This window comes from Oncorhynchus mykiss, chromosome 1 (genome assembly GCF_013265735.2).
Source record: "Oncorhynchus mykiss isolate Arlee chromosome 1, USDA_OmykA_1.1, whole genome shotgun sequence".
In the NCBI taxonomy this organism is placed as follows: domain Eukaryota; kingdom Metazoa; phylum Chordata; class Actinopteri; order Salmoniformes; family Salmonidae; genus Oncorhynchus; species Oncorhynchus mykiss.
The window spans coordinates 93,618,429-93,643,408 of record NC_048565.1 but is presented as its reverse complement, the minus strand read 5'-3'; the positions used below and the strand labels follow the sequence as shown (position 1 = coordinate 93,643,408).

The window sequence follows — 24,980 nt, the reverse complement described above, 5'->3', positions numbered from 1 at the left end:
TCTCCCTGCCCTCTCCTCTCTCTCCATGCCACCTCTCTTCTCTTTCCCTGCCCTCTTCTCTCTTTCCCTGCCCTCTCCTCTCTTTCCCTGCCACCTCTCCTCTCTCTCCCTGCCACCTCTCCTCTCTCTCCCTGCCACCTCTCCTCTTTTCCTCTCTCCTCTCCTCTCTCTCCCCGCCACCTCTCCTCTCTCTCCCCGCCACCTCTCCTCTCTCTCCCTGCCACCTCTCCTCTCTCTCCCTGCCAGCTCTCCTCTCTCTCCCTGCCACCTCTCCTCTCCTCTCTCTCCCCGCCACCTCTCCTCTCTCTCCCCGCCACCTCTCCTCTCTCTCCCCGCCACCTCTCCTCTCTCTCCCTGCCACCTCTCCTCTCTCCCCGCCAGCTCTCCTCTCTCCCTGCCAGCTCTCCTCACTCTCTCCCTGCCACCTCTCCTCTCCTCTCTCTCCCCGCCACCTCTCTCCTCTCTCCCCGCCACCTGTCCTCTCTCTCCCTGCCACCTCGCCTCTCTCTCCCTGCCACCTCTCCTCTCTCTCCCTGCCACCTCTCCTCTCTCTCCCTGCCACCTCTCCTCTCTCCCTGCCAGCTCTCCTCTCTCCCTGCCATCTCTCCTCTCTCTCCCCGTCACCTTTCCTCTCTATCCCTGTCACCTCTCTCTCCCTGCCACCTCTCCTCTCTCTCCCTGTCACCTCTCCTCTCTCTCCCTGCCACATCTCCTCTCTCTCCCTGCCAGCTCTCCTCTCTCTCCCTGCCAGCTCTCCTCTCTCTCCCTGCCACCTCTCCTCTCCTCTCTCTCCCCGCCACCTCTCCTCTCTCTCCCCGTCATCTCTCCTCTCTCTCCCCGCCACCTCTCCTCTCTCTCCCCGTCATCTCTCCTCTCTCTCCCCGTCATCTCTCCTCTCTCTCCCTGCCACCTCGCCTCTCTCTCCCTGCCACCTCTCCTCTCTCTCCCTGCCACGTCTCCTCTCTCTCCCTGCCACCTCTCCTCTCTCTCCCTGCCACCTCTCCTCTCTCCCTGCCACCTCTCCTCTCTCTCCCTGCCACCTCTCCTCTCTCTCCCTGCCACCTCTCCTCTCTCCCTGCCACCTCTCCTCTCTCCCTGCCAGCTCTCCTCTCTCCCCACCACCTCTCCTCTCTCCCTGCCACCTCTCCTCTCTCTCCCTGCCACCTCTCCTCTCTCTCTCTCCCCGCCAGCTCTCCTCTCTCCCCGCCAACTCTCTTCTCTCCCTGCCAGCTCTCCTCTCCTCTCTCTCCCCGCCCTCTCTCTCCTCTCTCCCCGCCACCTGTCCTCTCTCTCCCTGCCACCTCGCCTCTCTCTCCCTGCCACCTCTCCTCTCTCTCCCTGCCACCTCTCCTCTCTCTCCCTGCCACCTCTCCTCTCTCCCTGCCACCTCTCCTCTCTCTCTCCCCGCCACCTCTCCTCTCCTCTCTCTCCCCGCCACCTCTCTCCTCTCTCCCCGCCACCTGTCCTCTCTCTCCCCGCCACCTCGCCTCTCTCTCCCTGCCACCTCGTCTCTCTCTCCCTGCCACCTCTCCTCTCTCTCCCTGCCACCTCTCCTCTCTCTCCCTGCCACCTCTCCTCTCTCCCTGCCAGCTCTCCTCTCTCCTCGCCACCTCTCCTCTCTCTCCCTGCCATCTCTCCTCTCTCTCCCCGCCACCTTTCCTCTCTATCCCTGTCACCTCTCTCTCCCTGCCACCTCTCTCTCCCTGCCACCTCTCCTCTCTCTCCCTGCCACCTCTCCTCTCTCTCCCTGCCACCTCTCCTCTCTCTCCCTGCCAGCTCTCCTCTCTCTCCCTGCCAGCTCTCCTCTCTCTCCCTGCCACCTCTCCTCTCCTCTCTCTCCCCGCCACCTCTCCTCTCTCTCCCCGTCACCTCTCTTCTCTCTCCCCGCCACCTCTCCTCTCTCTCCCCGCCACCTCTCCTCTCTCTCCCCGCCACCTCTCCTCTCTCTCCCCGCCACCTCGCCTCTCTCTCCCTGCCACCTCTCCTCTCTCTCCCTGCCACCTCTCCTCTCTCTCCCTGCCACCTCTCCTCTCTCTCCCTGCCACCTCTCCCCTCTCCCTGCCAGCTCTCCTCTCTCCCCGCCACCTCTCCTCTCTCTCCCTGCCATCTCTCCTCTCTCTCCCCGCCACCTTTCCTCTCTATCCCTGTCACCTCTCTCTCCCTGCCACCTCTCCTCTCTCTCCCTGCCACCTCTCCTCTCTCTCCCTGCCACCTCTCCTCTCTCTCCCTGCCACCTCTCCTCTCTCTCCCTGCCACCTCTCCTCTCTCTCCCTGCCACCTCTCCTCTCTCTCCCCGCCAACTTTCCTCTCTCTCCCCGCCACCTCTCCTCTCTCTCCCCGCCACCTCTCCTCTCTCTCCCCGCCACCTCTCCTCTCTCTCCCCGCCACCTCTCCTCTCTCTCCCCGCCAACTTTCCTCTCTCTCCCCGCCACCTCTCCTCTCTCTCCCCGCCATCTTTCCTCTCAACTCTCTCCCCGCCACCTCTCCTCTCTCTCCCTGCCACCATCTCTCCTCCTTTCCCCAAATTCCTCTCCTCACCTCTCTCTCCCCTGCCATTCTCTCCTCCCCCTCCCTGAATCTACATCCTAAATTGCACCCTATTCCCTATATAATGCACTTCTTTTGACCAGGGCCCTATAGGGATTATGGTGCCACATGAAGTGACTCTAAATTGGTTAAGTGCCCTTCAGCTGTGAGGAGTCATCTTGTGAGACCTTTCCATCTCTGTCTTTGTGTATACACGGAGTGATATTACATTGTCTCAGGTCACCACCATGAATGTTAATGCCTTCTTTCAGATGCTCCGGCATGTTTTTTTTTTTAAAGGGCTTTGTGAATTGTAATCAGAACTAGCACCTCTTCTCAAAATCATTATCACATACAGTACCAGTCATTCAGGGTTTTTCTTTATTTTTTAAAACTATGTTCTACATTGTAAAATAATAGTGAAGACATCAACTATGGAACAACACAGTAACCAAAAAAGTGTTAAACAAATCAAAATATATTTTATATATTAGTTTCTTCCACCATTTGCCTTGACAGATTTTCACACTCTTGGCATTCTCTCAACCAGCTTCACCTGGAATTATTTTCCAACAGTCTTGAAGGAGTAGTAACCCAGGCACTAAACCAGGCACTATCTAGTCTGCCTGATGAGTAATAACAGTCCAGTCTAATGAAGATGGGTCTGACTGATGGGGAATAACAGACCAGTCTAATGAAGATGGGATCTCTGATGGGGAATAACAGTCCAGTCTAATGAAGATGGGTCTGACTGATGGGGAATAACAGTCTAGTCAGTGTGTCCATCCTCAGTGCTTAAAACTAGTCACCTTCAAATGTCTCTTTTGTGTCTATTTTGTGTTAGTGATTCTCAACCTTCATAGGCCTGTGGCCCAGATGATATGACAGTCAGGCTAGGGAAGTCTACTGGACCCCTGTATTAAATACAACATCTCTGTTTCCTCCTCCTCTCCCTGGGACAGTCTCAGAAACAGAATGTAGATCTGAGCAGGCAGGCCAAGTTCGCCCAGACACCGTCCTTCGCTCTCTTCGTCACCCTGAAGAACGTGGTGTGTAAGATCGGCGAAGACGCAGAGGTCCTCATGTCCCTCTACGACCCTGTTGAGTCAAAGTTCATCAGGTATGTAACCTCCTATGACGTCATAGGTTTAAAGGTCATCGTTGTACAGTACATAGAGCCCATAGGGAGAGCGTTGCATTGTGGGTTTTGTAGTCGACTTGAGCTTCAACAGATTTCCGCAACGATTTTCCCAAGTTACTACCAAACTTATCAGAACGACAAATTGAGACATTTGCTCTTATATAACACTGTAAATGATAGGAATTAGTTGTTTTGAATGGTTTCTTTTCAGGTTAAAGGTCATCAGGTCTGTTCCTCTGTGACCCTCTGAGGGTTAAAGTTTATCAGGTATGCCAAGGGTCGCAAGAGTTCTGGATTCCCTCCCTGGTTAGAGGATTCCCTCCCAGGTTAAAGCATTCCCTACCTGGTTAGAGCATTCCCTCCCTGGTTAGAGCATTCCCTCCCTGGTTAGAGCATTCCCTCCCTGGTTAGAGGATTCCCTCCCCGGTTAGAGGGTTCCCTCCCCGGTTAGAGGATTCCCTCCCTGGTTAGAGGATTCCCTCCCCGGTTAGAGGGTTCCCTCGCCGGTTAGAGGGTTCCCTCGCCGGTTAGAGGGTTCCCTCGCCGGTTAGAGGGTTCCCTCGCCGGTTAGAGGGTTCCCTCCCCGGTTAGAGGGTTCCCTCGCCGGTTAGAGGGTTCCTTCCCCGGTTAGAGGATTCCCTCCCAGGTTAAAGCATTCCCTCCCAGGTTAAAGCATTCCCTCCCTGGTTAGAGCATTCCCTCCCTGGTTAGAGCATTCCCTCCCAGGTTGGAGCATTCCCTCCCAGGTTGGAGCATTCCCTCCCAGGTTGGAGCATTCCCTCCCTGGTTGGAGCATTCCCTCCCTGGTTAGAGGATTCCCTCCCTGGTTATTTCCTCACTATTGTGGGAATCCTCTCATCAGGATTTCTGGAGAACCTCTGAATCATGGGAATAGTATTGTCCTAGGCCCGAGTGCAGAGCCAGGAACGTTACAGCACAGACCCGGCTGCCAGCCTGCCTGGGGGTTTTCTCTTGTTCCAGGATACTGTTCAGGAAACGTCTCATCTGTGTTCGACATTAGTCAGTCGATTGTCATTTGTTCATATTGAGACTAGAGAGTTGATTTGTGATGCCAGATTGTAAAACTAAAATGTTGATGTTGGTTCTTCCCCTCCTCCCCAGTGAGAATTACCTGGTGCGATGGTCCAGTCAAGGCCTGGTGAAAGATATAGACCAGCTACATAACCTGAGATCAGTCTTCACTGTGAGTATATGTAGATATAGACCAGCTACATCACTGTGAGTATATGTAGATATAGACCAGCTACATCACTGTGAGTATATGTAGATATAGACCAGCTACATCACTGTGAGTATATGTAGATATAGACCAGCTACATCACTGTGAGTATATGTAGATATAGACCAGCTACATCACTGTGAGTATATGTAGATATAGACCAGCTACATCACTGTGAGTATATGTAGATATAGACCAGCTACATCACTGTGAGTATATGTAGATATAGACCAGCTACATCACTGTGAGTATATGTAGATATAGACCAGCTACATCACTGTGAGTATATGTAGATATAGACCAGCTTCATCACTGTGAGTATATGTAGATATAGACCAGCTTCATCACTGTGAGTATATGTAGATATAGACCAGCTACATCACTGTGAGTATATGTAGATATAGACCAGCTACATCACTGTGAGTATATGTAGATATAGACCAGCTACATCACTGTGAGTATATGTAGATATAGACCAGCTACATCACTGTGAGTATATGTAGATATAGACCAGCTACATCACTGTGAGTATATGTAGATATAGACCAGCTTCATCACTGTGAGTATATGTAGATATAGACCAGCTTCATCACTGTGAGTATATGTAGATATAGACCAGCTTCATCACTGTGAGTATATGTAGATATAGACCAGCTACATCACTGTGAGTATATGTAGATATAGACCAGCTTCATCACTGTGAGTATATGTAGATATAGACCAGCTACATCACTGTGAGTATATGTAGATATAGACCAGCTACATCACTGTGAGTATATGTAGATATAGACCAGCTACATCACTGTGAGTATATGTAGATATAGACCAGCTACATCACTGTGAGTATATGTAGATATAGACCAGCTACATCACTGTGAGTATATGTAGATATAGACCAGCTACATCACTGTGAGTATATGTAGATATAGACCAGCTACATCACTGTGAGTATATGTAGATACAGACCAGCTACATCACTGTGAGTATATGTAGATATAGACCAGCTACATCACTGTGAGTATATGTAGATATAGACCAGCTACATCACTGTGAGTATATGTAGATACAGACCAGCTACATCACTGTGAGTATATGTAGATATAGACCAGCTACATCACTGTGAGTATATGTAGATATAGACCAGCTATATCACTGTGAGTATATGTAGATATAGACCAGCTACATCACTGTGAGTATATGTAGATATAGACCAGCTCCATCACTGTGAGTATATGTAGATATAGACCAGCTACATCACTGTGAGTATATGTAGATATAGACCAGCTTCATCACTGTGAGTATATGTAGATATAGACCAGCTACATCACTGTGAGTATATGTAGATATAGACCAGCTTCATCACTGTGAGTATATGTAGATATAGACCAGCTTCATCACTGTGAGTATATGTAGATATAGACCAGCTACATCACTGTGAGTATATGTAGATATAGACCAGCTTCATCACTGTGAGTATATGTAGATATAGACCAGCTTCATCACTGTGAGTATATGTAGATATAGACCAGCTACATCACTGTGAGTATATGTAGATATAGACCAGCTTCATCACTGTGAGTATATGTAGATATAGACCAGCTACATCACTGTGAGTATATGTAGATATAGACCAGCTATATCACTGTGAGTATATGTAGATATAGACCAGCTACATCACTGTGAGTATATATGTAGATATAGATCAGCTCCATAACCTGAGATCAGTCTTCACTGTGAGTATATGTAGAGTGTTGGCTGCTACTGCAGGGTTGTTTACCCAGACCTGTCTTGAGGGCTGTCTGTGTGTGTGTTTACCAAGACCTGTCTTGAGGGATGTCGGGGTGTGTGTGTGTTTACCCCCCTGTTTGGGCGGCTGTGTTTGTTAAGTTCCCCGGCTCTGAAAGAAAGAGAACGACCCAGAGCGACCCGGTTTGTTTGTCAAAGGTCACCTCTCTACTAATGGCTGGCCAAGGGCAGCCCGGGTCACCAGGCGCCTACGTACGACGAGCTAGTTGGCGCCCGCTACTCCGCTCGCTACACTGGCGGCACAGCATGGATCACAGCAGGACATGAACCATGGACACAATTAAATAGGGAGTTAAAGCAATTTGGTAGTGAAAACCGCCTCCTTAACAAAAGGTTATCCTCCTTTGAAAAGGTTCTCTCAGCCTGGTGGTGTTACGGCTGCAGGCTAATAAACAGATCAGCATGGTGGTGTTACGGCTGCAGGCTAATGAACAGATCAGCCTGGTGGTGTTACTGCTGCAGGCTAATAAACAGATCAGCCTGGTGGTGTTACTGCTGCAGGCTAATAAACAGATCAGCCTGGTGGTGTTACTGCTGCAGGCTAATAAACAGATCAGCCTGATGGTGTTACTGCTGCAGTCTAATAAACAGATCAGCCTGGTGGTGTTACTGCTGCAGTCTAATAAACAGATCAGCCTGGTGGTGTTACTGCTGCAGTCTAATAAACAGATCAGCCTGGTGGTGTTACTGCTGCAGCCTAATAAACAGATCAGCCTGGTGGTGTTACTGCTGCAGCCTAATAAACAGATCAGCCTGGTGGTGTTACTGCTGCAATCTAATAAACAGATCAGCCTGGTGGTGTTACTGCTGCAGCCTAATAAACAGATCAGCCTGGTGGTGGTGGTGTTACTGCTGCAGCCTAATAAACAGATCAGCCTGGTGGTGTTACTGCTGCAGCCTAATAAACAGATCAGCCTGGTGGTGTTACGGCTGCAGTCTAATAAACAGATCAGCCTGGTGGTGGTGGTGTTACTGCTGTAGTCTAATAAACAGATCAGTCTGGTGGTGTTACTGCTGCAGTCTAATAAACAGATCAGTCTGGTGGTGTTACTGCTGCAGTCTAATAAACAGATCAGCCTGGTGGTGTTACTGCTGCAGCCTAATAAACAGATCAGCCTGGTGGTGTTACTGCTGCAGTCTAATAAACAGATCAGTCTGGTGGTGTTACTGCTGCAGGCTAATAAACAGATCAGCCTGGTGGTGTTACTGCTGCAGCCTAATAAACAGATCAGCCTGGTGGTGGTGGTGTTACTGCTGCAGTCTAATAAACAGATCAGCCTGATGGTGTTACTGCTGCAGTCTAATAAACAGATCAGCCTGGTGGTGTTACTGCTGCAGGCTAATAAACAGATCAGCCTGGTGGTGTTACTGCTGCAGCCTAATAAACAGATCAGCCTGATGGTGTTACTGCTGCAGTCTAATAAACAGATCAGCCTGGTGGTGGTGGTGTTACTGCTGCAGTCTAATAAACAGATCAGCCTGATGGTGTTACTGCTGCAGGCTAATAAACAGATCAGCCTGGTGGTGTTACTGCTGCAGCCTAATAAACAGATCAGCCTGATGGTGTTACTGCTGCAGGCTAATAAACAGATCAGCCTGGTGGTGTTACTGCTGCAGTCTAATAAACAGATCAGCCTGGTGGTGTTACTGCTGCAGTCTAATAAACAGATCAGCCTGGTGGTGGTGGTGTTACTGCTGCAGGCTAATAAACAGATCAGCCTGGTGGTGTTACTGCTACAGTCTAATAAACAGATCAGCCTGGTGGTGTTACTGCTGCAGTCTAATAAACAGATCAGCCTGGTGGTGTTACTGCTGCAGCCTAATAAACAGATCAGCCTGGTGGTGTTACTGCTGCAGCCTAATAAACAGATCAGCCTGGTGGTGTTACTGCTGCAGCCTAATAAACAGATCAGCCTGGTGGTGTTACTGCTGCAGTCTAATAAACAGATCAGCCTGGTGATGGTGTTACTGCTGCAGCCTAATAAACAGATCAGCCTGGTGGTGGTGGTGTTACTGCTGCAGTCTAATAAACAGATCAGCCTGATGGTGTTACTGCTGCAGTCTAATAAACAGATCAGCCTGGTGATGGTGTTACTGCTGCAGCCTAATAAACAGATCAGCCTGATGGTGTTACTGCTGCAGTCTAATAAACAGATCAGCCTGGTGGTGTTACTGCTGCAGTCTAATAAACAGATCAGCCTGGTGGTGGTGGTGTTACTGCTGCAGCCTAATAAACAGATCAGCCTGGTGGTGTTACTGCTGCAGCCTAATAAACAGATCAGCCTGGTGGTGTTACTGCTGCAGTCTAATAAACAGATCAGCCTGGTGGTGGTGATGTTACTGCTGCAGGCTAATGAACAGATCAGCCTGGTGGTGTTACTGCTGCAGGCTAATGAACAGATCAGCCTGGTGGTGTTACTGCTGCAGCCTAATAAACAGATCAGCCTGGTGGTGGTGGTGGTGTTACTGCTGCAGCCTAATAAACAGATCAGCCTGATGGTGTTACTGCTGCAGTCTAATAAACAGATCAGCCTGGTGGTGTTACTGCTGCAGGCTAATAAACAGATCAGCCTGGTGGTGTTACTGCTGCAGCCTAATAAACAGATCAGCCTGATGGTGTTACTGCTGCAGTCTAATAAACAGATCAGCCTGGTGGTGGTGGTGTTACTGCTGCAGTCTAATAAACAGATCAGCCTGATGGTGTTACTGCTGCAGGCTAATAAACAGATCAGCCTGGTGGTGTTACTGCTGCAGCCTAATAAACAGATCAGCCTGGTGGTGTTACTGCTGCAGCCTAATAAACAGATCAGCCTGGTGGTGTTACTGCTGCAGTCTAATAAACAGATCAGCCTGGTGGTGTTACTGCTGCAGTCTAATAAACAGATCAGCCTGGTGGTGGTGGTGTTACTGCTGCAGGCTAATAAACATATCAGCCTGGTGGTGTTACTGCTGCATTCTAATAAACAGATCAGCCTGGTGGTGTTACTGCTGCAGTCTAATAAACAGATCAGCCTGGTGATGGTGTTACTGCTGCAGCCTAATAAACAGATCAGCCTGGTGGTGGTGGTGTTACTGCTGCAGTCTAATAAACAGATCAGCCTGATGGTGTTACTGCTGCAGTCTAATAAACAGATCAGCCTGGTGATGGTGTTACTGCTGCAGCCTAATAAACAGATCAGCCTGATGGTGTTACTGCTGCAGCCTAATAAACAGATCAGCCTGGTGGTGTTACTGCTGCAGTCTAATAAACAGATCAGCCTGGTGGTGGTGGTGTTACTGCTGCAGTCTAATAAACAGATCAGCCTGGTGGTGTTACTGCTGCAGGCTAATGAACAGATCAGCCTGGTGGTGTTACTGCTGCAGGCTAATGAACAGATCAGCCTGGTGGTGTTACTGCTGCAGCCTAATAAACAGATCAGCCTGGTGGTGGTGGTGGTGTTACTGCTGCAGCCTAATAAACAGATCAGCCTGATGGTGTTACTGCTGCAGTCTAATAAACAGATCAGCCTGGTAGTGTTACTGCTGCAGGCTAATAAACAGATCAGCCTGGTGGTGTTACTGCTGCAGCCTAATAAACAGATCAGCCTGATGGTGTTACTGCTGCAGTCTAATAAACAGATCAGCCTGGTGGTGGTGGTGTTACTGCTGCAGTCTAATAAACAGATCAGCCTGATGGTGTTACTGCTGCAGGCTAATAAACAGATCAGCCTGGTGGTGTTACTGCTGCAGCCTAATAAACAGATCAGCCTGATGGTGTTACTGCTGCAGGCTAATAAACAGATCAGCCTGGTGGTGTTACTGCTGCAGTCTAATAAACAGATCAGCCTGGTGGTGGTGGTGTTACTGCTGCAGGCTAATAAACAGATCAGCCTGGTGGTGTTACTGCTGCAGCCTAATAAACAGATCAGCCTGGTGGTGTTATTGCTGCAGTCTAATAAACAGATCAGCCTGGTGGTGTTACTGCTGCAGCCTAATAAACAGATCAGCCTGGTGGTGTTACTGCTGCAGTCTAATAAACAGATCAGCCTGGTGGTGTTACTGCTGCAGCCTAATAAACAGATCAGCCTGGTGGTGGTGGTGTTACTGCTGCAGTCTAATAAACAGATCAGCCTGGTGGTGTTACTGCTGCAGCCTAATAAACAGATCAGCCTGATGGTGTTACTGCTGCAGGCTAATAAACAGATCAGCCTGGTGATGGTGTTACTGCTGCAGTCTAATAAACAGATCAGCCTGGTGGTGGTGGTGTTACTGCTGCAGGCTAATAAACAGATCAGCCTGGTGGTGTTACTGCTGCAGCCTAATAAACAGATCAGCCTGGTGGTGTTATTGCTGCAGTCTAATAAACAGATCAGCCTGGTGGTGTTACTGCTGCAGCCTAATAAACAGATCAGCCTGGTGGTGTTACTGCTACAGTCTAATAAACAGATCAGCCTGGTGGTGTTACTGCTGCAGCCTAATAAACAGATCAGCCTGGTGGTGTTACTGCTGCAGCCTAATAAACAGATCAGCCTGGTGGTGTTACTGCTGCAGCCTAATAAACAGATCAGCCTGGTGGTGTTACTGCTGCAGCCTAATAAACAGATCAGCCTGGTGGTGGTGGTGTTACTGCTGCAGTCTAATAAACAGATCAGCCTGATGGTGTTACTGCTGCAGCCTAATAAACAGATCAGCCTGGTGGTGTTACTGCTGCAGCCTAATAAACAGATCAGCCTGGTGGTGGTGGTGTTACTGCTGCAGCCTAATAAACAGATCAGCCTGGTGGTGGTGGTGTTACTGCTGCAGTCTAATAAACAGATCAGCCTGGTGGTGTTACTGCTGCAGTCTAATAAACAGATCAGCCTGGTGGTGTTACTGCTGCAGTCTAATAAACAGATCAGCCTGGTGGTGTTACTGCTGCAGTCTAATAAACAGATCAGCCTGATGGTGTTACTGCTGCAGCCTAATAAACAGATCAGCCTGATGGTGTTACTGCTGCAGCCTAATAAACAGATCAGCCTGGTGGTGGTGGTGTTACTGCTGCAGCCTAATAAACAGATCAGCCTGGTGGTGGTGGTGTTACTGCTGCAGTCTAATAAACAGATCAGCCTGGTGGTGTTACTGCTGTAGCCTAATAAACAGATCAGCCTGGTGCTGTTACTGCTGCAGTCTAATAAACAGATCAGCCTGGTGGTGTTACTGCTGCAGGCTAATAAACAGATCAGCCTGGTGGTGTTACTGCTGCAGTCTAATAAACAGATCAGCCTGGTGGTGTTACTGCTGCAGTCTAATAAACAGATCAGCCTGGTGGTGTTACTGCTACAGGCTAATAAACAGATCAGCCTGGTGGTGTTACTGCTGCAGTCTAATAAACAGATCAGCCTGGTGGTGTTACTGCTGCAGCCTAATAAACAGATCAGCCTGGTGGTGTTACTGCTGCAGTCTAATAAACAGATCAGCCTGGTGGTGTTACTGCTGCAGTCTAATAAACAGATCAGCCTGGTGGTGTTACTGCTACAGTCTAATAAACAGATCAGCCTGGTGGTGTTACTGCTGCAGCCTAATAAACAGATCAGCCTGGTGGTGTTACTGCTGCAGTCTAATAAACAGATCAGCCTGGTGGTGTTACTGCTGCAGCCTAATAAACAGATCAGCCTGGTGGTGTTACTGCTGCAGCCTAATAAACAGATCAGCCTGGATGAGAAACTAAAAGCAGATTTGATAGGGGGTGATGTCCTTATTGGCCTCATTGTAATGATGCAGAGTATCAATGTAACTAGAATTGGGAACAATAAGTCAAATTTTGAATGTGCGCTTTGGCAGCACAGGCGGCTGGTGTCAACTTAATTGGGTAGGACGGGCTCATAGTGATGTCTGGATGGAATGGTATCAAACACATGGTTTCTATGTGCTGTAAACCGTTCCATTTACTCAGTTCCAGCCGTTATTATGAGCCGTTCTCCAATCAGCTGCTTCCTGTGTTGGGCAGTACTGTTACCAAGGTAATACTGACTCATTCACTGTGCTGGGCAGTACTGTTACCAAGGTAATACTGACTCATTCACTGTATTGGGCAGTACTGTTACCAAGGTAATACTGACTCATTCACTGTGTTGGGCAGTACTGTTACCAAGGTAATACTGACTCATTCACTGTGTTGGGCAGTACTGTTACCAAGGTAATACTGACTCATTCACTGTGTTGGGCAGTACTGTTACCAAGGTAATACTGACTCATTCACTGTGTGGTAACTCCGGTGTAGTCCCATGGTCATACTGCAGCGTCGCTCCGTGGTTATACTGCAGCGTCGCTCCGTGGTCATACTGCGGCGTAGCTCCGTGGTCACACTGCGGCGTAGCTCTGTGGTCACACTGCAGCGTAGCTCCGTGGTCATACTGCAGCTCCGTGGTAACACTAGCTCCGTGGTAACACTGTAGCTCCGTGGTTATACTGCAGCGTCGCTCCGTGGTTATACTGCAGCGTCGCTCCGTGGTTATACTGCAGCGTCGCTCCGTGGTCATACTGCAGCGTCGCTCCGTGGTTATACTGCAGTGTCGCTCCGTGGTCATACTGCAGCGTCGCTCCGTGGTCATACTGCAGCGTCGCTCCGTGGTTATACTGCAGCGTCGCTCCGTGGTCATACTGCAGTGTAGCTCCGTGGTCATACTGCAGTGTAGCTCCGTGGTCATACTGCAGTGTAGCTCCGTGGTTATACTGCAGTGTAGCTCCGTGGTCATACTGCAGTGTAGCTCCGTGGTCATACTGCAGCGTCGCTCCGTGGTCATACTTCGGCGTAGCTCCGTGGTCATACTTCGGCGTAGCTCCGTGGTCATACTGCGGCGTAGCTCCGTGGTCACACTGCGGCGTAGCTCTGTGGTCATACTGCAGCGTAGCTCCGTGGTCATACTGCAGCTCCGTGGTAACACTAGCTCCGTGGTAACACTGTAGCTCCGTGGTCATACTGCAGCGTAGCTCCGTGGTCATACTGCAGCGTAGCTCCGTGGTCATACTGCAGCGTAGCTCCGTGGTCATACTGCAGCGTAGCTCCGTGGTCATACTGCAGCGTAGCTCCATGGTCATACTGCAGCTCCGTGGTAACACTTGCTCCGTGGTAACACTGTAGCTCCGTGGTAACACTGTAGCTCCGTGGTAACACTAGCTCCGTGGTCATACTGCAGCGTAGCTCTGTGGTCATACTGTAGCTCCGTGGTCATACTGCAGCGCAGCTCGGCGGTCATACTGCAGCTCCGTGGTAATATGTAATAGCTTCACTCTTTCTCAGTGTTTCCTCATCCTGGTCCTGGGGACCTAAAGGGGGGTTTGTTTGTTGTTCCCTGGCACGACACATCCCGTTCAAATGTTCAACTCATCTCTTTCATCTAGCTTTCATCCAGGTGTGTAGTACTAGAGCAACAACTAAAATGTGCACCCCCCCCCCCCCTCACACTTCTATCTACAATGAACAAAAATATATAAAGTGTTAGTCCCATGTTTCATGCGCTGAAATAAAATATCCCAGAAATGTTCCATTCGCACAAAAAACCCTGTTTACATCTCTGTTAGTGAGCGACTTCTCCTTTGACCAGTTAAACCATCCATCTGTCAGGTGTGGCATATCAACACGCTGATTTAAACAGCATCATCATTACACCATTGTTGTAATGTTGCGTTTCTATTATTTGATCAGTATAAAAGATTTGTTTCCAGATTTGTAACTGAAGTTGTGTAGGAATACAAGACGTTTACAGGTACACCAGGGTGGTTTTGCTCCTCCCAATACACCACCACTGAGTCTATTGGTTGTCGTCGTTCTCCCCCCCCCCCCCCCCCCACAGGACCTTGGCAGTGAGGATTTAAAGAGAGAGAAGATCAGCTTTGTGTGCCAGATCGTTAGAGTCGGACGGATGGAGCTACGTGACAACAACACCAAGAAGCTGACCTCTGGGCTGAGAAGACCCTTTGGAGTGGCAGGTAAATAAATGGTGGCCGTGTCTTTAAACCCGGAGACTACTGGAACTAGCCTGGGTACCGGTCTGTTTGTGTTAACATTCCTCTCTGTCTCTATCAGTAACAAGAGACTACTGGAACTAGCCTGGGTACCGGTCTGTTTGTGTTAACATTCCTCTCTATCAGTAACAAGAGACTACTGGGACTAGCCTGGGTACCGGTCTGTTTGTGTTAACATTCCTCTCTGTCTCTATCAGTAACAGAGACTACTGGAACTAGCCTGGGTACCGGTCTGTTTGTGTTAACATTCCTCTCTGTCTCTATCAGTAACAGAGACTACTGGACCTAGCCTGGGTACCGGTCTGTTTGTTAACATTCCTCTCTGTCTCTATCAGTAACAGAGACTACTGGAACTAGCCTGGGTACCGGTCTGTTTGTGTTAACATTCCTCTCTGTCTCTATCAGTAACAGAGACTACTGGAACTAGCCTGGGTACCGGTCTGTTTGTGCTAACATTCCCCTCTGTCTCTATCAGTAACAGAGACTACTGGAACTAGCCTGGGTACCGGTCTGTTTGTGTTAACATTCCTCTCTGTCTCTATCAGTAACAGACTGCTATAGCATTGACCTTCTATACTATGTCTCTACCAGACTGCTATAGCATTGACCTTCTATACTATATGTCTCTACCAGACTGCTATATCATTGACCTTCTATACTATATGTCTCTACCAGTAACAGACTGCTATAGCATTGACCTTCTATACTATATGTCCCGTCTCTAACAGTAATGGATGTGACTGACATCATAACAGGCAAGATGGATGATGAGGACAAGCAGCATTTCATCCCCTTCCAGCCGTGAGTATGAAATATGAACACACACACTCTCTCCCATCCATTACATCACCATAACACAGCGCACTATGTCACAAAACCCGTGTCGATGTCTCCGTTCCTACTTGATCATGGGGGAGATGTTCTATAAACACAACACATATGGACCAGAACATAATGGAGGTCTATGGACCAGAACATACTGGAGTTTATGTTGGGACCTCTATGGACCAGAACATACTGGAGGTCTATGGACCAGAACATACTGGAGGTCTATGGTGGGACCTCTATGGACCAGAACATACTGGAGGTCTATGGACCAGAACATACTGGAGGTCTATGGACCAGAACATACTGGACCTCTATGGACCAGAACATACTGGACCTCTATGGACCAGAACATTAAGTCTATGTTAGGGTAGTACTCTGAACTCTATGGACCAGAACATTAAGTCTATGTTAGGGTCGTACTCTGACCTCTATGGACCAGAACATTAAGTCTATGTTAGGGTCGTACTCTGACCTCTATGGACCAGAACATTAAGTCTATGTTAGGGTCGTACTCTGACCTCTATGGACCAGAACATTAAGTCTATGTTAGGGTCATATTCTGACCTCTATGGACCAGAACATTAAGTCTATGTTAGGGTCGTACTCTGACCTCTATGGACCAGAACATTAAGTCTATGTTAGGGTTGTACTCTGACCTCTATGGACCAGAACATTAAGTCTACGTTAGGGTCGTACTCTGACCTCTATGGACCAGAACATTAAGTCTATGTTAGGGTCGTACTCTGACCTCTATGGACCAGAACATTAAGTCTATGTTAGGGTAGTACTCTGACCTCTATGGACCAGAACATTAAGTCTATGTTAGGGTCGTACTCTGACCTCTATGGACCAGAACATTAAGTCTATGTTAGGGTCGTACTCTGACCTCTATGGACCAGAACATTAAGTCTACGTTAGGGTCGTACTCTGACCTCTATGGACCAGAACATTAAGTCTACGTTAGGGTCGTACTCTGACCTCTATGGACCAGAACATTAAGTCTACGTTAGGGTCGTACTCTGACCTCTATGGACCAGAACATTAAGTCTATGTTAGGGTCGTACTCTGACCTCTATGGACCAGAACATTAAGTCTACGTTAGGGTCGTACTCTGACCTCTATGGACCAGAACATTAAGTCTACGTTAGGGTCGTACTCTGACCTCTATGGACCAGAACATTAAGTCTACGTTAGGGTAGTACTCTGACCTCTATGGACCAGAACATTAAGTCTATGTTAGGGTCGTACTCTGACCTCTATGGACCAGAACATTAAGTCTATGTTAGGGTCGTACTCTGACCTCTATGGACCAGAACATTAAGTCTATGTTAGGGTAGTACTCTGACCTCTATGGACCAGAGTTCCTGCCAAGGCAGCAGCTACTCTTCCTGGGGTTTATTAAGGATCCCCATTAGTTCCTGCCAAGGCAGCAGCTACTCTTCCTGGGGTTTATTATGGATCCCCATTAGTTCCTGGGGTTTATTAAGGATCCCCATTAGTTCCTGCCAAGGCAGCAGCTACTCTTCCTGGGGTTTATTAAGGATCCCCATTAGTTCCTGCCAAGGCAGCAGCTACTATTCCTGGGGTTTATTATGGATCCCCATTAGTTCCTGGGGTTTATTAAGGATCCCCATTAGTTCCTGCTAAGGCAGCAGCTACTCTTCCTGGGGTTTATTATGGATCCCCATTAATTCCTGCCAAGACAGCAGCTACTCTTCCTGGGGTTTATTATGGATCCCCATTAATTCCTGCCAAGACAGCAGCTACTCTTCCTGGGGTTTATTATGGATCCCCATTAATTCCTGCCAAGACAGCAGCTACTCTTCCTGGGGTTTATTATGGATCCCCATTAGTTCCTGCCAAGGCAGCAGCTACTCTTCCTGGGGTTTATTATGGATCCCCATTAATTCCTGCCAAGGCAGCAGCTACTCTTCCTGGGGTTTATTATGGATCCCCATTAGTTCCTGTGAAGGCAGCAGCTACTCTTCCTTGCGTCTAAGCACATCATATAACATTATTACACCACTTCATATCTACAATAAAAAATGTATAATACCAACAATACAATAATATTACAATGTGTGTGTCTCTACCTTGTGTGTGTGTCTCTACCTTGTGTGTGTGTCTCTACCTTGTGTGTGTGTCTCTACCTTGTGTGTGTGTCTCTACCTTTTGTGTGTGTCTCTACCTTTTGTGTGTGTCTCTACCTTTTGTGTGTGTCTCTACCTTTTGTGTGTGTCTCTACCTTTTGTGTGTGTCTCTACCTTTTGTGTGTGTCTCTACCTTTTGTGTGTGTCTCTACCTTTTGTGTGTGTCTCTACCTTTTGTGTGTGTCTCTACCTTTTGTGTGTGTCTCTACCTTTTGTGTGTGTCTCTACCTTTTGTGTGTGTCTCTACCTTTTGTGTGTGTCTCTACCTTGTGTGTGTCTCTACCTTTTGTGTGTGTCTCCTACCTTTTGTGTGTGTCTCTACCTTTTGTGTGTGTCTCTTCACAGTTGCATAAGGTTTTAGTTGTTTTGTATGATTGGTTGTCTATTTGAGCCAGTAAATGGGTCTTTACTATTCTTATGGAGGGGAATGACTTGAGCTTCCCTCCAGGCCTGAGGGCACACGCTCTCTAGTAAGCTTAAATTGAAGATGTGGCATATTGGAAGTGGCAATATCATCCACTATTATCCTCAGTAATTTTCCATCCCGACTGTCTGACCTCGGTGGCTTGTCATTTGTTGATAGACAACAATCATCTTTTCACCTCTTCCACACTGACTTTACGGAATTGGTCAGATATATATTTGGATGTGTCGTGTTAGAGTTTGGTGCCGGCATGTCGTTCCCTATACAGTGCACTACTACCCTATAAACCCTGGTCTAAAGTAGTGCACTACTACCCTATAGACCCTGGTCTAAAGTAGTGCACTACTACCCTATAAACCCTGGTCTAAAGTAGTGCACTACTACCCTATAGACCCTGGTCTAAAGTAGTGCACTATTACCCTATAAACCTTGGTCTAAAGTAGTGCACTATTACCCTATAAACCCTGGTCTAAAGTAGTGCACTACTACCCTATAGACCCTGGTCTAAAGTGGTGCCCTACTACCCTATAAACCCTGGTCTAAAGTAGTGCACTACTACCCTATGGGCCCTGGTCTAAAGTAGTGCACTACTACCCTATAGACCCTGGTCTAAAGTAGTGCACTACTACCCTATAAACCCTGGTCTAAAGTAGTGCACTACTACCCTATGGGCCCTGATCTAAAGTAGTGCACTACTACCCTATAGACCCTGGTCTAAAGTAGTGCACTACTACCCTATAGACCCTGGTCTAAAGTAGTGCACTATTACCCTATAAACCCTGGTCTAAAGTAGTGCACTACTACCCTATAAACCCTGGTCTAAAGTAGTGCACTACTACCCTATAGACCCTGGTCTAAAGTAGTGCACTACTACCCTATAAACCCTGGTCTAAAGTAGTGCACTACTACCCTATAGACCCTGGTCTAAAGTAGTGCACTACTACCCTATGGGCCCTTGTCTAAAGTAGTGCCCTACTACCCTATAGACCCTGGTCTAAAGTAGTGCACTACTACCCTATAAACCCTGGTCTAAAGTAGTGCACTACTACCCTATAGACCCTGGTCTAAAGTAGTGCACTACTACCCTATGGGCCCTTGTCTAAAGTAGTGCCCTACTACCCTATAGACCCTGGTCTAAAGTAGTGCACTACTACCCTATAAACCCTGGTCTAAAGTAGTGCACTACTACCCTATAGACCCTGGTCCATTTGTGACTCAAACAGGGATGTTTTCAACCCTTCACACCTGATTCATGTGCAGTTTATTGCACACCCTATTACCTACATAGACCAGGTTTAAAGTAGTGCACTATATAGGGAATAGGTTGCCATTTTGGGCTCAGATCCTCCACTATTCCACCGTGACTAAATTAAGGCGATCTCATTAACTGCCTGTGTCCCTGAGAGGATTCCATAATTGGAAATAGTTTAGTTTGAGGCCCAAATGGCACCCTATTCCCTATATAGTGCACTACTATGGCACCCTATTCCCTATATAGTGCACTACTATTCACCCCCAAATGGCACCCTATTCCCTATATAGTGCACTACTATGGCACCCTATTCCCTATATAGTGCACTACTATTCACCCCCAAATGGCACCCTATTCCCTATATAGTGCACTACTATTCACCCCCAAATAGCACCCTATTCCCTATATAGTGCACTACTATTCACCCCCAAATGGCACCCTATTCCCTATATAGTGCACTACTATTCACCCCCAAATAGCACCCTATTCCCTATATAGTGCACTACCATTGACCCCAAATGGCACCCTATTCCCTATATAGTGAACGTGGTGAAGGATGTAAGGAATAGAGTGTCATTTGGAACTCAGTCGTAGCTACCAATCAGTTAGCTAAGTTAGTTTAGTTGGCACGGTAGGCAGATCTCCTCAGTTAACAGCTCTATCTAGGAACATACATAATGGATTAGACTCTCTCCTCCTCTCCACACACACACACACACACACACACACACACACACACACACACACACACACACACACACACACACACTGTCGTAGTGATGAATTTTGGTAGTTTCCTGAATAGCAGCTTTAGTTTTTAACTAGGACCCTGTTCTAAGGCAAACTAAACAGGAAGTTACCGTTCCTAATTAAGGACTGTTTGATGTAACTATATAATTGGTTAGAGATCTCTGGCATGCAAACGGCTTCGTTTTGGAGACGGAAATGGCCCTCACATTGTTAAAACAAAGGTTGAGATATAATGTCATGTTCTTCCTAGTGTTGCCGGGGGCAACATCTTTCCCTAAAAGACTTCGACCAGGGTTACAATGGCCTTTTCTAACCTAGTCTATTAATATTTAGTTGATTTAAAGTCTACAGGAAGAGGAAATGGAGAGATGTTAGGAATGCTTCAATGTTATTGCTGCTTTTTAATTCAATCAAGCTCTTATTTCTTTCATTTCTACCCTTAAACATACTATATGTATTCCTTTAAATGTTATGCATCCTTCAGGCATTTCTCTCTGCCCTCCTCTGCTCTCTCTTCTCCTCTCCTCTCCTCTGTTCTCCTCTCTCTATGCTCTCTCCTCTGCTCTCTCTGCTCCCTCTCTCTGCCCTCCTCTGCTCTCTCTCTGCTCCCTCTCTCTGCCCTCCTCTGCTCCCTCTCTCTGCTCCCTCTCTCTGCCCTCCTCTGCTCTCTCTCTCTGCCCTCCTCTGCTCTCTCTCTGCTCCCTCTCTCTGCCCTCCTCTGCTCCCTCTCTCTGCTCCATCTCCTATGCACCCTCTCTGCTCCCTCTCTCTGCTCTGCTCTCTCTCTGCTCCCTCTCTCTGCCCTCCTCTGCTCCCTCTCTCTGCTCCATCTCCTCTGCACCCTCTCTGCTCCCTCTCTCTGCTCTGCTCTCCTCTGCTCTCTCTGCCCTCTCCTCCTCCTCTGCTCTCTCTCCTCTCTCCTCTCTCCTCTGCTCTCCCTCTCCTCCTCTCCTCTCTCTCCTCCTCTCCTCTGCTCTCCCTCTCCTCGTCTGCTCTCTCTCATCTCTCCTCTGCTCTCTCTCTCCTCCTCTCCTCTGCCCTCCTCTCCTATGCTCTCTCTCTCTCCCCTCTCTCTCTCTCTCTCCCCCTCTCTCTCTGCTCTGCTCTCTCTCTCTCTGCTCCCTCTCTCTGCCCTCCTCTCTCCTCTGCTCTCCTCTGCTCTCTCTGCCCTCTCCTCCTCCTCTGCTCTCTCTCTGCCCTCCTCTGCTCCCTCTCCCTCTGTGCCTCTCCTCTGCTCTCTCTCATCTCTCCTCTCTGCTCTCCCTCTCCTCTGCTCTCTCTCCTCCTCTCCTCTGCTCCCTCCTCCCGTCTGCTCTCTCTCCTCTCTCCTCTGCTCTCTCTCTCCTCCTCTGCCCTCCTCTCCTATGCTCTCTTTCTCTCTCTCTCTCTCTCTCTCTCTCTCTCTCTCTCTCTCCCTCTCTCCCTCTCTCCCTCTCTCCCTCCCCCTCGGCTCTCTCTCCTCCTCGCCTCGGCTCTCTGCCCTCCTCTCCTCTGCCCTCCTCTCCTCTGCTCTCTTCTCTCTCTCTCTACCCTCCTCTTCTCTCTCTCTACCCTCCTCTCCTCTCTCCTCTGCTCTCTCTCTCTCTTTCTGACCTCCTCTCCTCTACTCTGCTCTCTCTCTGCTCTCTCTCTGACCTCATCTCCTCTCTCCTCTGCTCTGCTCTGCTCTGCTCTCTCCTCTGCCCTCCTCTCCTCTCTCTCTGGTGTTGTTCCTGTCATGTGCCTACTACAGGCTAGCGTTGGATGATGCCGTGCTTCGCCACAGGCAACTGAACATCTCCCGTTTTTCAACCAGGGTGGCGGGGGAGAGCGACTTTCTCCAGACCGTCATCAACAAGGTCATCGCCGCCAAGGAGGTCAACCATAAGGGACAAGGTAAAGTTAATGTACAGGGAGGTGGGGGGTGAGATGCTTGGAGTGGTACTGTGAGAGGGCAGGGAGGTTCAGTTGGGTGACGTTACTGTATGATATAGAATACAGTATGATATAGAATACAGAATACAGTATGATATAGAATACAGTATGATATAGAATACAGTATGATATAGAATACAGTATGGTACAGAATACAGTATGAGGCAGAATACAGTATGGTGCAGAATACAGTATGGTGCAGAATACAGTATGGTACAGAATACAGTATGATATATAATACAGTATGATATAGAATACAGTATGGTATAGAATACAGTTTGATACAGAATACAGTATGACTGAGGTATTTGGTCGAAGGAGGCCAATCACAAAGAACATTTTAAAGTTACTGTGCAGGGAGGAATGATATGACTGGCCTGGGGTCTGACTAAAGGATGATGGGCCTGGGGTCTGACTAAAAGACGACTGGCCTGGGGTTTGACTAAAGGACGACGGGCCTGGGGTCTGACCTAAAGGATGACTTGCCTGGGGCTTGACTAAAGGGGCCTGGGGTCTGACCTAAAGGATGACTTGCCTGGGGTCTGACCTAAAGGACGACAGGCCTGGGGTCTGACTAAAGGACGACGGGCCTGGGGCCTGACTAAAGGACGACGGGCCTGGGGCCTGGCTAAAGGACGACGGGCCTGGGGCCTGGCTAAAGGACGACGGGCCTGGGGCCTGGCTAAAGGACGACGGGCCTGGGGCCTGGCTAAAGGACGACGGGCCTGTGGCCTGGCTAAAGGACGACGGGCCTGGGGCCTGGCTAAAGGACGACGGGCCTGGGGCCCGACTAAATGGCGACGGGCCTGGGGCCCGCCTAAAGGACGACGGGCCTGGGGCCCGACTACAGGACGACGGGCCTGGGGTCTGACTACGGGCCTGGGGTCTGACTAAAGGACGACGGGCCTGGGGCCTGACTAAAGGATCACGGGCCTGGGGTTTGACTAAAGGACGACGGGCCTGGGGTCTGACCTAAAGGATGACTTGCCTGGGGCTTGACTAAAGGGGCCTGGGGTCTGACCTAAAGGATGACTTGCCTGGGGTCTGACCTAAAGGACGACAGGCCTGGGGTCTGACTAAAGGACGACGGGCCTGGGGCCTGACTAAAGGACGACGGGCCTGGGGTCTGACTACGGGCCTGGGGTCTGACTAAAGGACGACGGGCCTGGGGCCTGGCTAAAGTACGACGGGCCTGGCTAAAGGACGACGGGCCTGGGGCCTGGCTAAAGGACGACGGGCCTGGGGCCTGGCTAAAGGACGACGGGCCTGGGGCCTGGCTAAAGGACGACGGGCCTGGGGCCTGGCTAAAGGACGACGGGCCTGGGGCCTGACTAAATGGCGACGGGCCTGGGGCCCGCCTAAAGGACGACGGGCCTGGGGCCCGCCTAAAGGACGACGGGCCTGGGGCCCGACTACAGGACGACGGGCCTGGGGTCCGACTACAGGACGACGGGCCTGGGGTCCGACTACAGGACGACGGGCCTGGGGTCTGACTACGGGCCTGGGGTCTGACTAATGGACGACGGGCCTGGGGCCTGACTAAAGTACGACGGGCCTGGCTAAAGGACGACGGGCCTGGGGCCTGGCTAAAGGACGACGGGCCTGGGGCCTGGCTAAAGGACGACGGGCCTGGGGCCTGGCTAAAGGACGACGGGCCTGGGGCCTGGCTAAAGGACGACGGGCCTGGGGCCCGCCTAAAGGACGACGGGCCTGGGGCCCGCCTAAAGGACGACGGGCCTGGGGCCCGCCTAAAGGACGACGGGCCTGGGGCCCGCCTAAAGGACGACGGGCCTGGGGCCCGACTAAAGGACGACGGGCCTGGGGTCCGACTACAGGACGACGGGCCTGGGGTCTGACTACGGGCCTGGGGTCTGACTAATGGACGACGGGCCTGGGGCCTGACTAAAGGATCACGGGCCTGGGGTCTGACTACAGGACGACGGGCCTGGGGTCTGACTACAGGACGACGGGCCTGGGGTCTGACTACAGGACGACGGGCCTGGGGTCTGACTACAGGACGACGGGCCTGGGGTCTGACTACAGGACGACGGGCCTGGGGTCTGACTACAGGATGATGGGCCGTTTTCCAATACTGTAGATGTGTTAGTAACAGCTGTTGGATTGACATGTCATGCTTTAGTAGACCCCAGACCACCTGAAGAGGGTTTTGTAGAGGGAGGAGAACAGCCTCTGTGGTGTTGTCATGTTGAATGGCTTTAGACCCCAGACCACCTGAAGAGGGTTTTGTAGAGGGAGGAGAACAGCCTCTGTGGTGTTGTCATGTTGAATGGCTTTAGACCCCAGACCACCTGAAGAGGGTTTTGTAGATGGAGGAGAACAGCCTCTGTGGTTTTGTCATGTTGAATGGCTTTAGACCCCAGACCACCTGAAGAGGGTTTTGTAGAGGGAGGAGAACAGCCTCTGTGGTGTTGTCATGTTGAATGGCTTTAGACCCCAGACCACCTGAAGAGGGTGTTGTAGAGGGAGGAGAACAGCCTCTGTGGTGTTGTCATGTTGAATGGCTTTAGACCCCAGACCACCTGAAGAGGGTTTTGTAGATGGAGGAGAACAGCCTCTGTGGTTTTGTCATGTTGAATGGCTTTAGACCCCAGACCACCTGAAGAGGGTTTTGTAGATGGAGGAGAACAGCCTCTGTGGTGTTGTCATGTTGAATGGCTTTAGACCCCAGACCACCTGAAGAGGGTTTTGTAGATGGAGGAGAACAGCCTCTGTGGTTTTGTCATGTTGAATGGCTTTAGACCCCAGACCACCTGAAGAGGGTTTTGTAGAGGGAGGAGAACAGCCTCTGTGGTGTTGTCATGTTGAATGGCTTTAGACCCCAGACCACCTGAAGAGGGTTTTGTAGAGGGAGGAGAACAGCCTCTGTGGTGTTGTCATGTTGAATGGCTTTAGACCCCAGACCACCTGAAGAGGGTTTTGTAGAGGGAGGAGAACAGCCTCTGTGG

General features: G+C 49.6%; 1 protein-coding gene across 1 annotated transcript in view; it reads left to right on the top strand.

Annotated features, from left to right (window-relative positions):
- LOC110513667 (dedicator of cytokinesis protein 1) overlaps positions 1 to 24,980 on the top strand; it is a 527,949-nt gene that overhangs the window by 66,945 nt on the left and 436,024 nt on the right. The window contains exons 8-12 of the mRNA XM_036990103.1: positions 3,489 to 3,646; positions 4,790 to 4,871; positions 14,525 to 14,660; positions 15,425 to 15,497; positions 21,833 to 21,975. Of these exons, the coding sequence (XP_036845998.1) occupies positions 3,489 to 3,646; positions 4,790 to 4,871; positions 14,525 to 14,660; positions 15,425 to 15,497; positions 21,833 to 21,975 (592 nt within the window). The remainder of the gene's footprint in view (positions 1 to 3,488; positions 3,647 to 4,789; positions 4,872 to 14,524; positions 14,661 to 15,424; positions 15,498 to 21,832; positions 21,976 to 24,980) is intronic.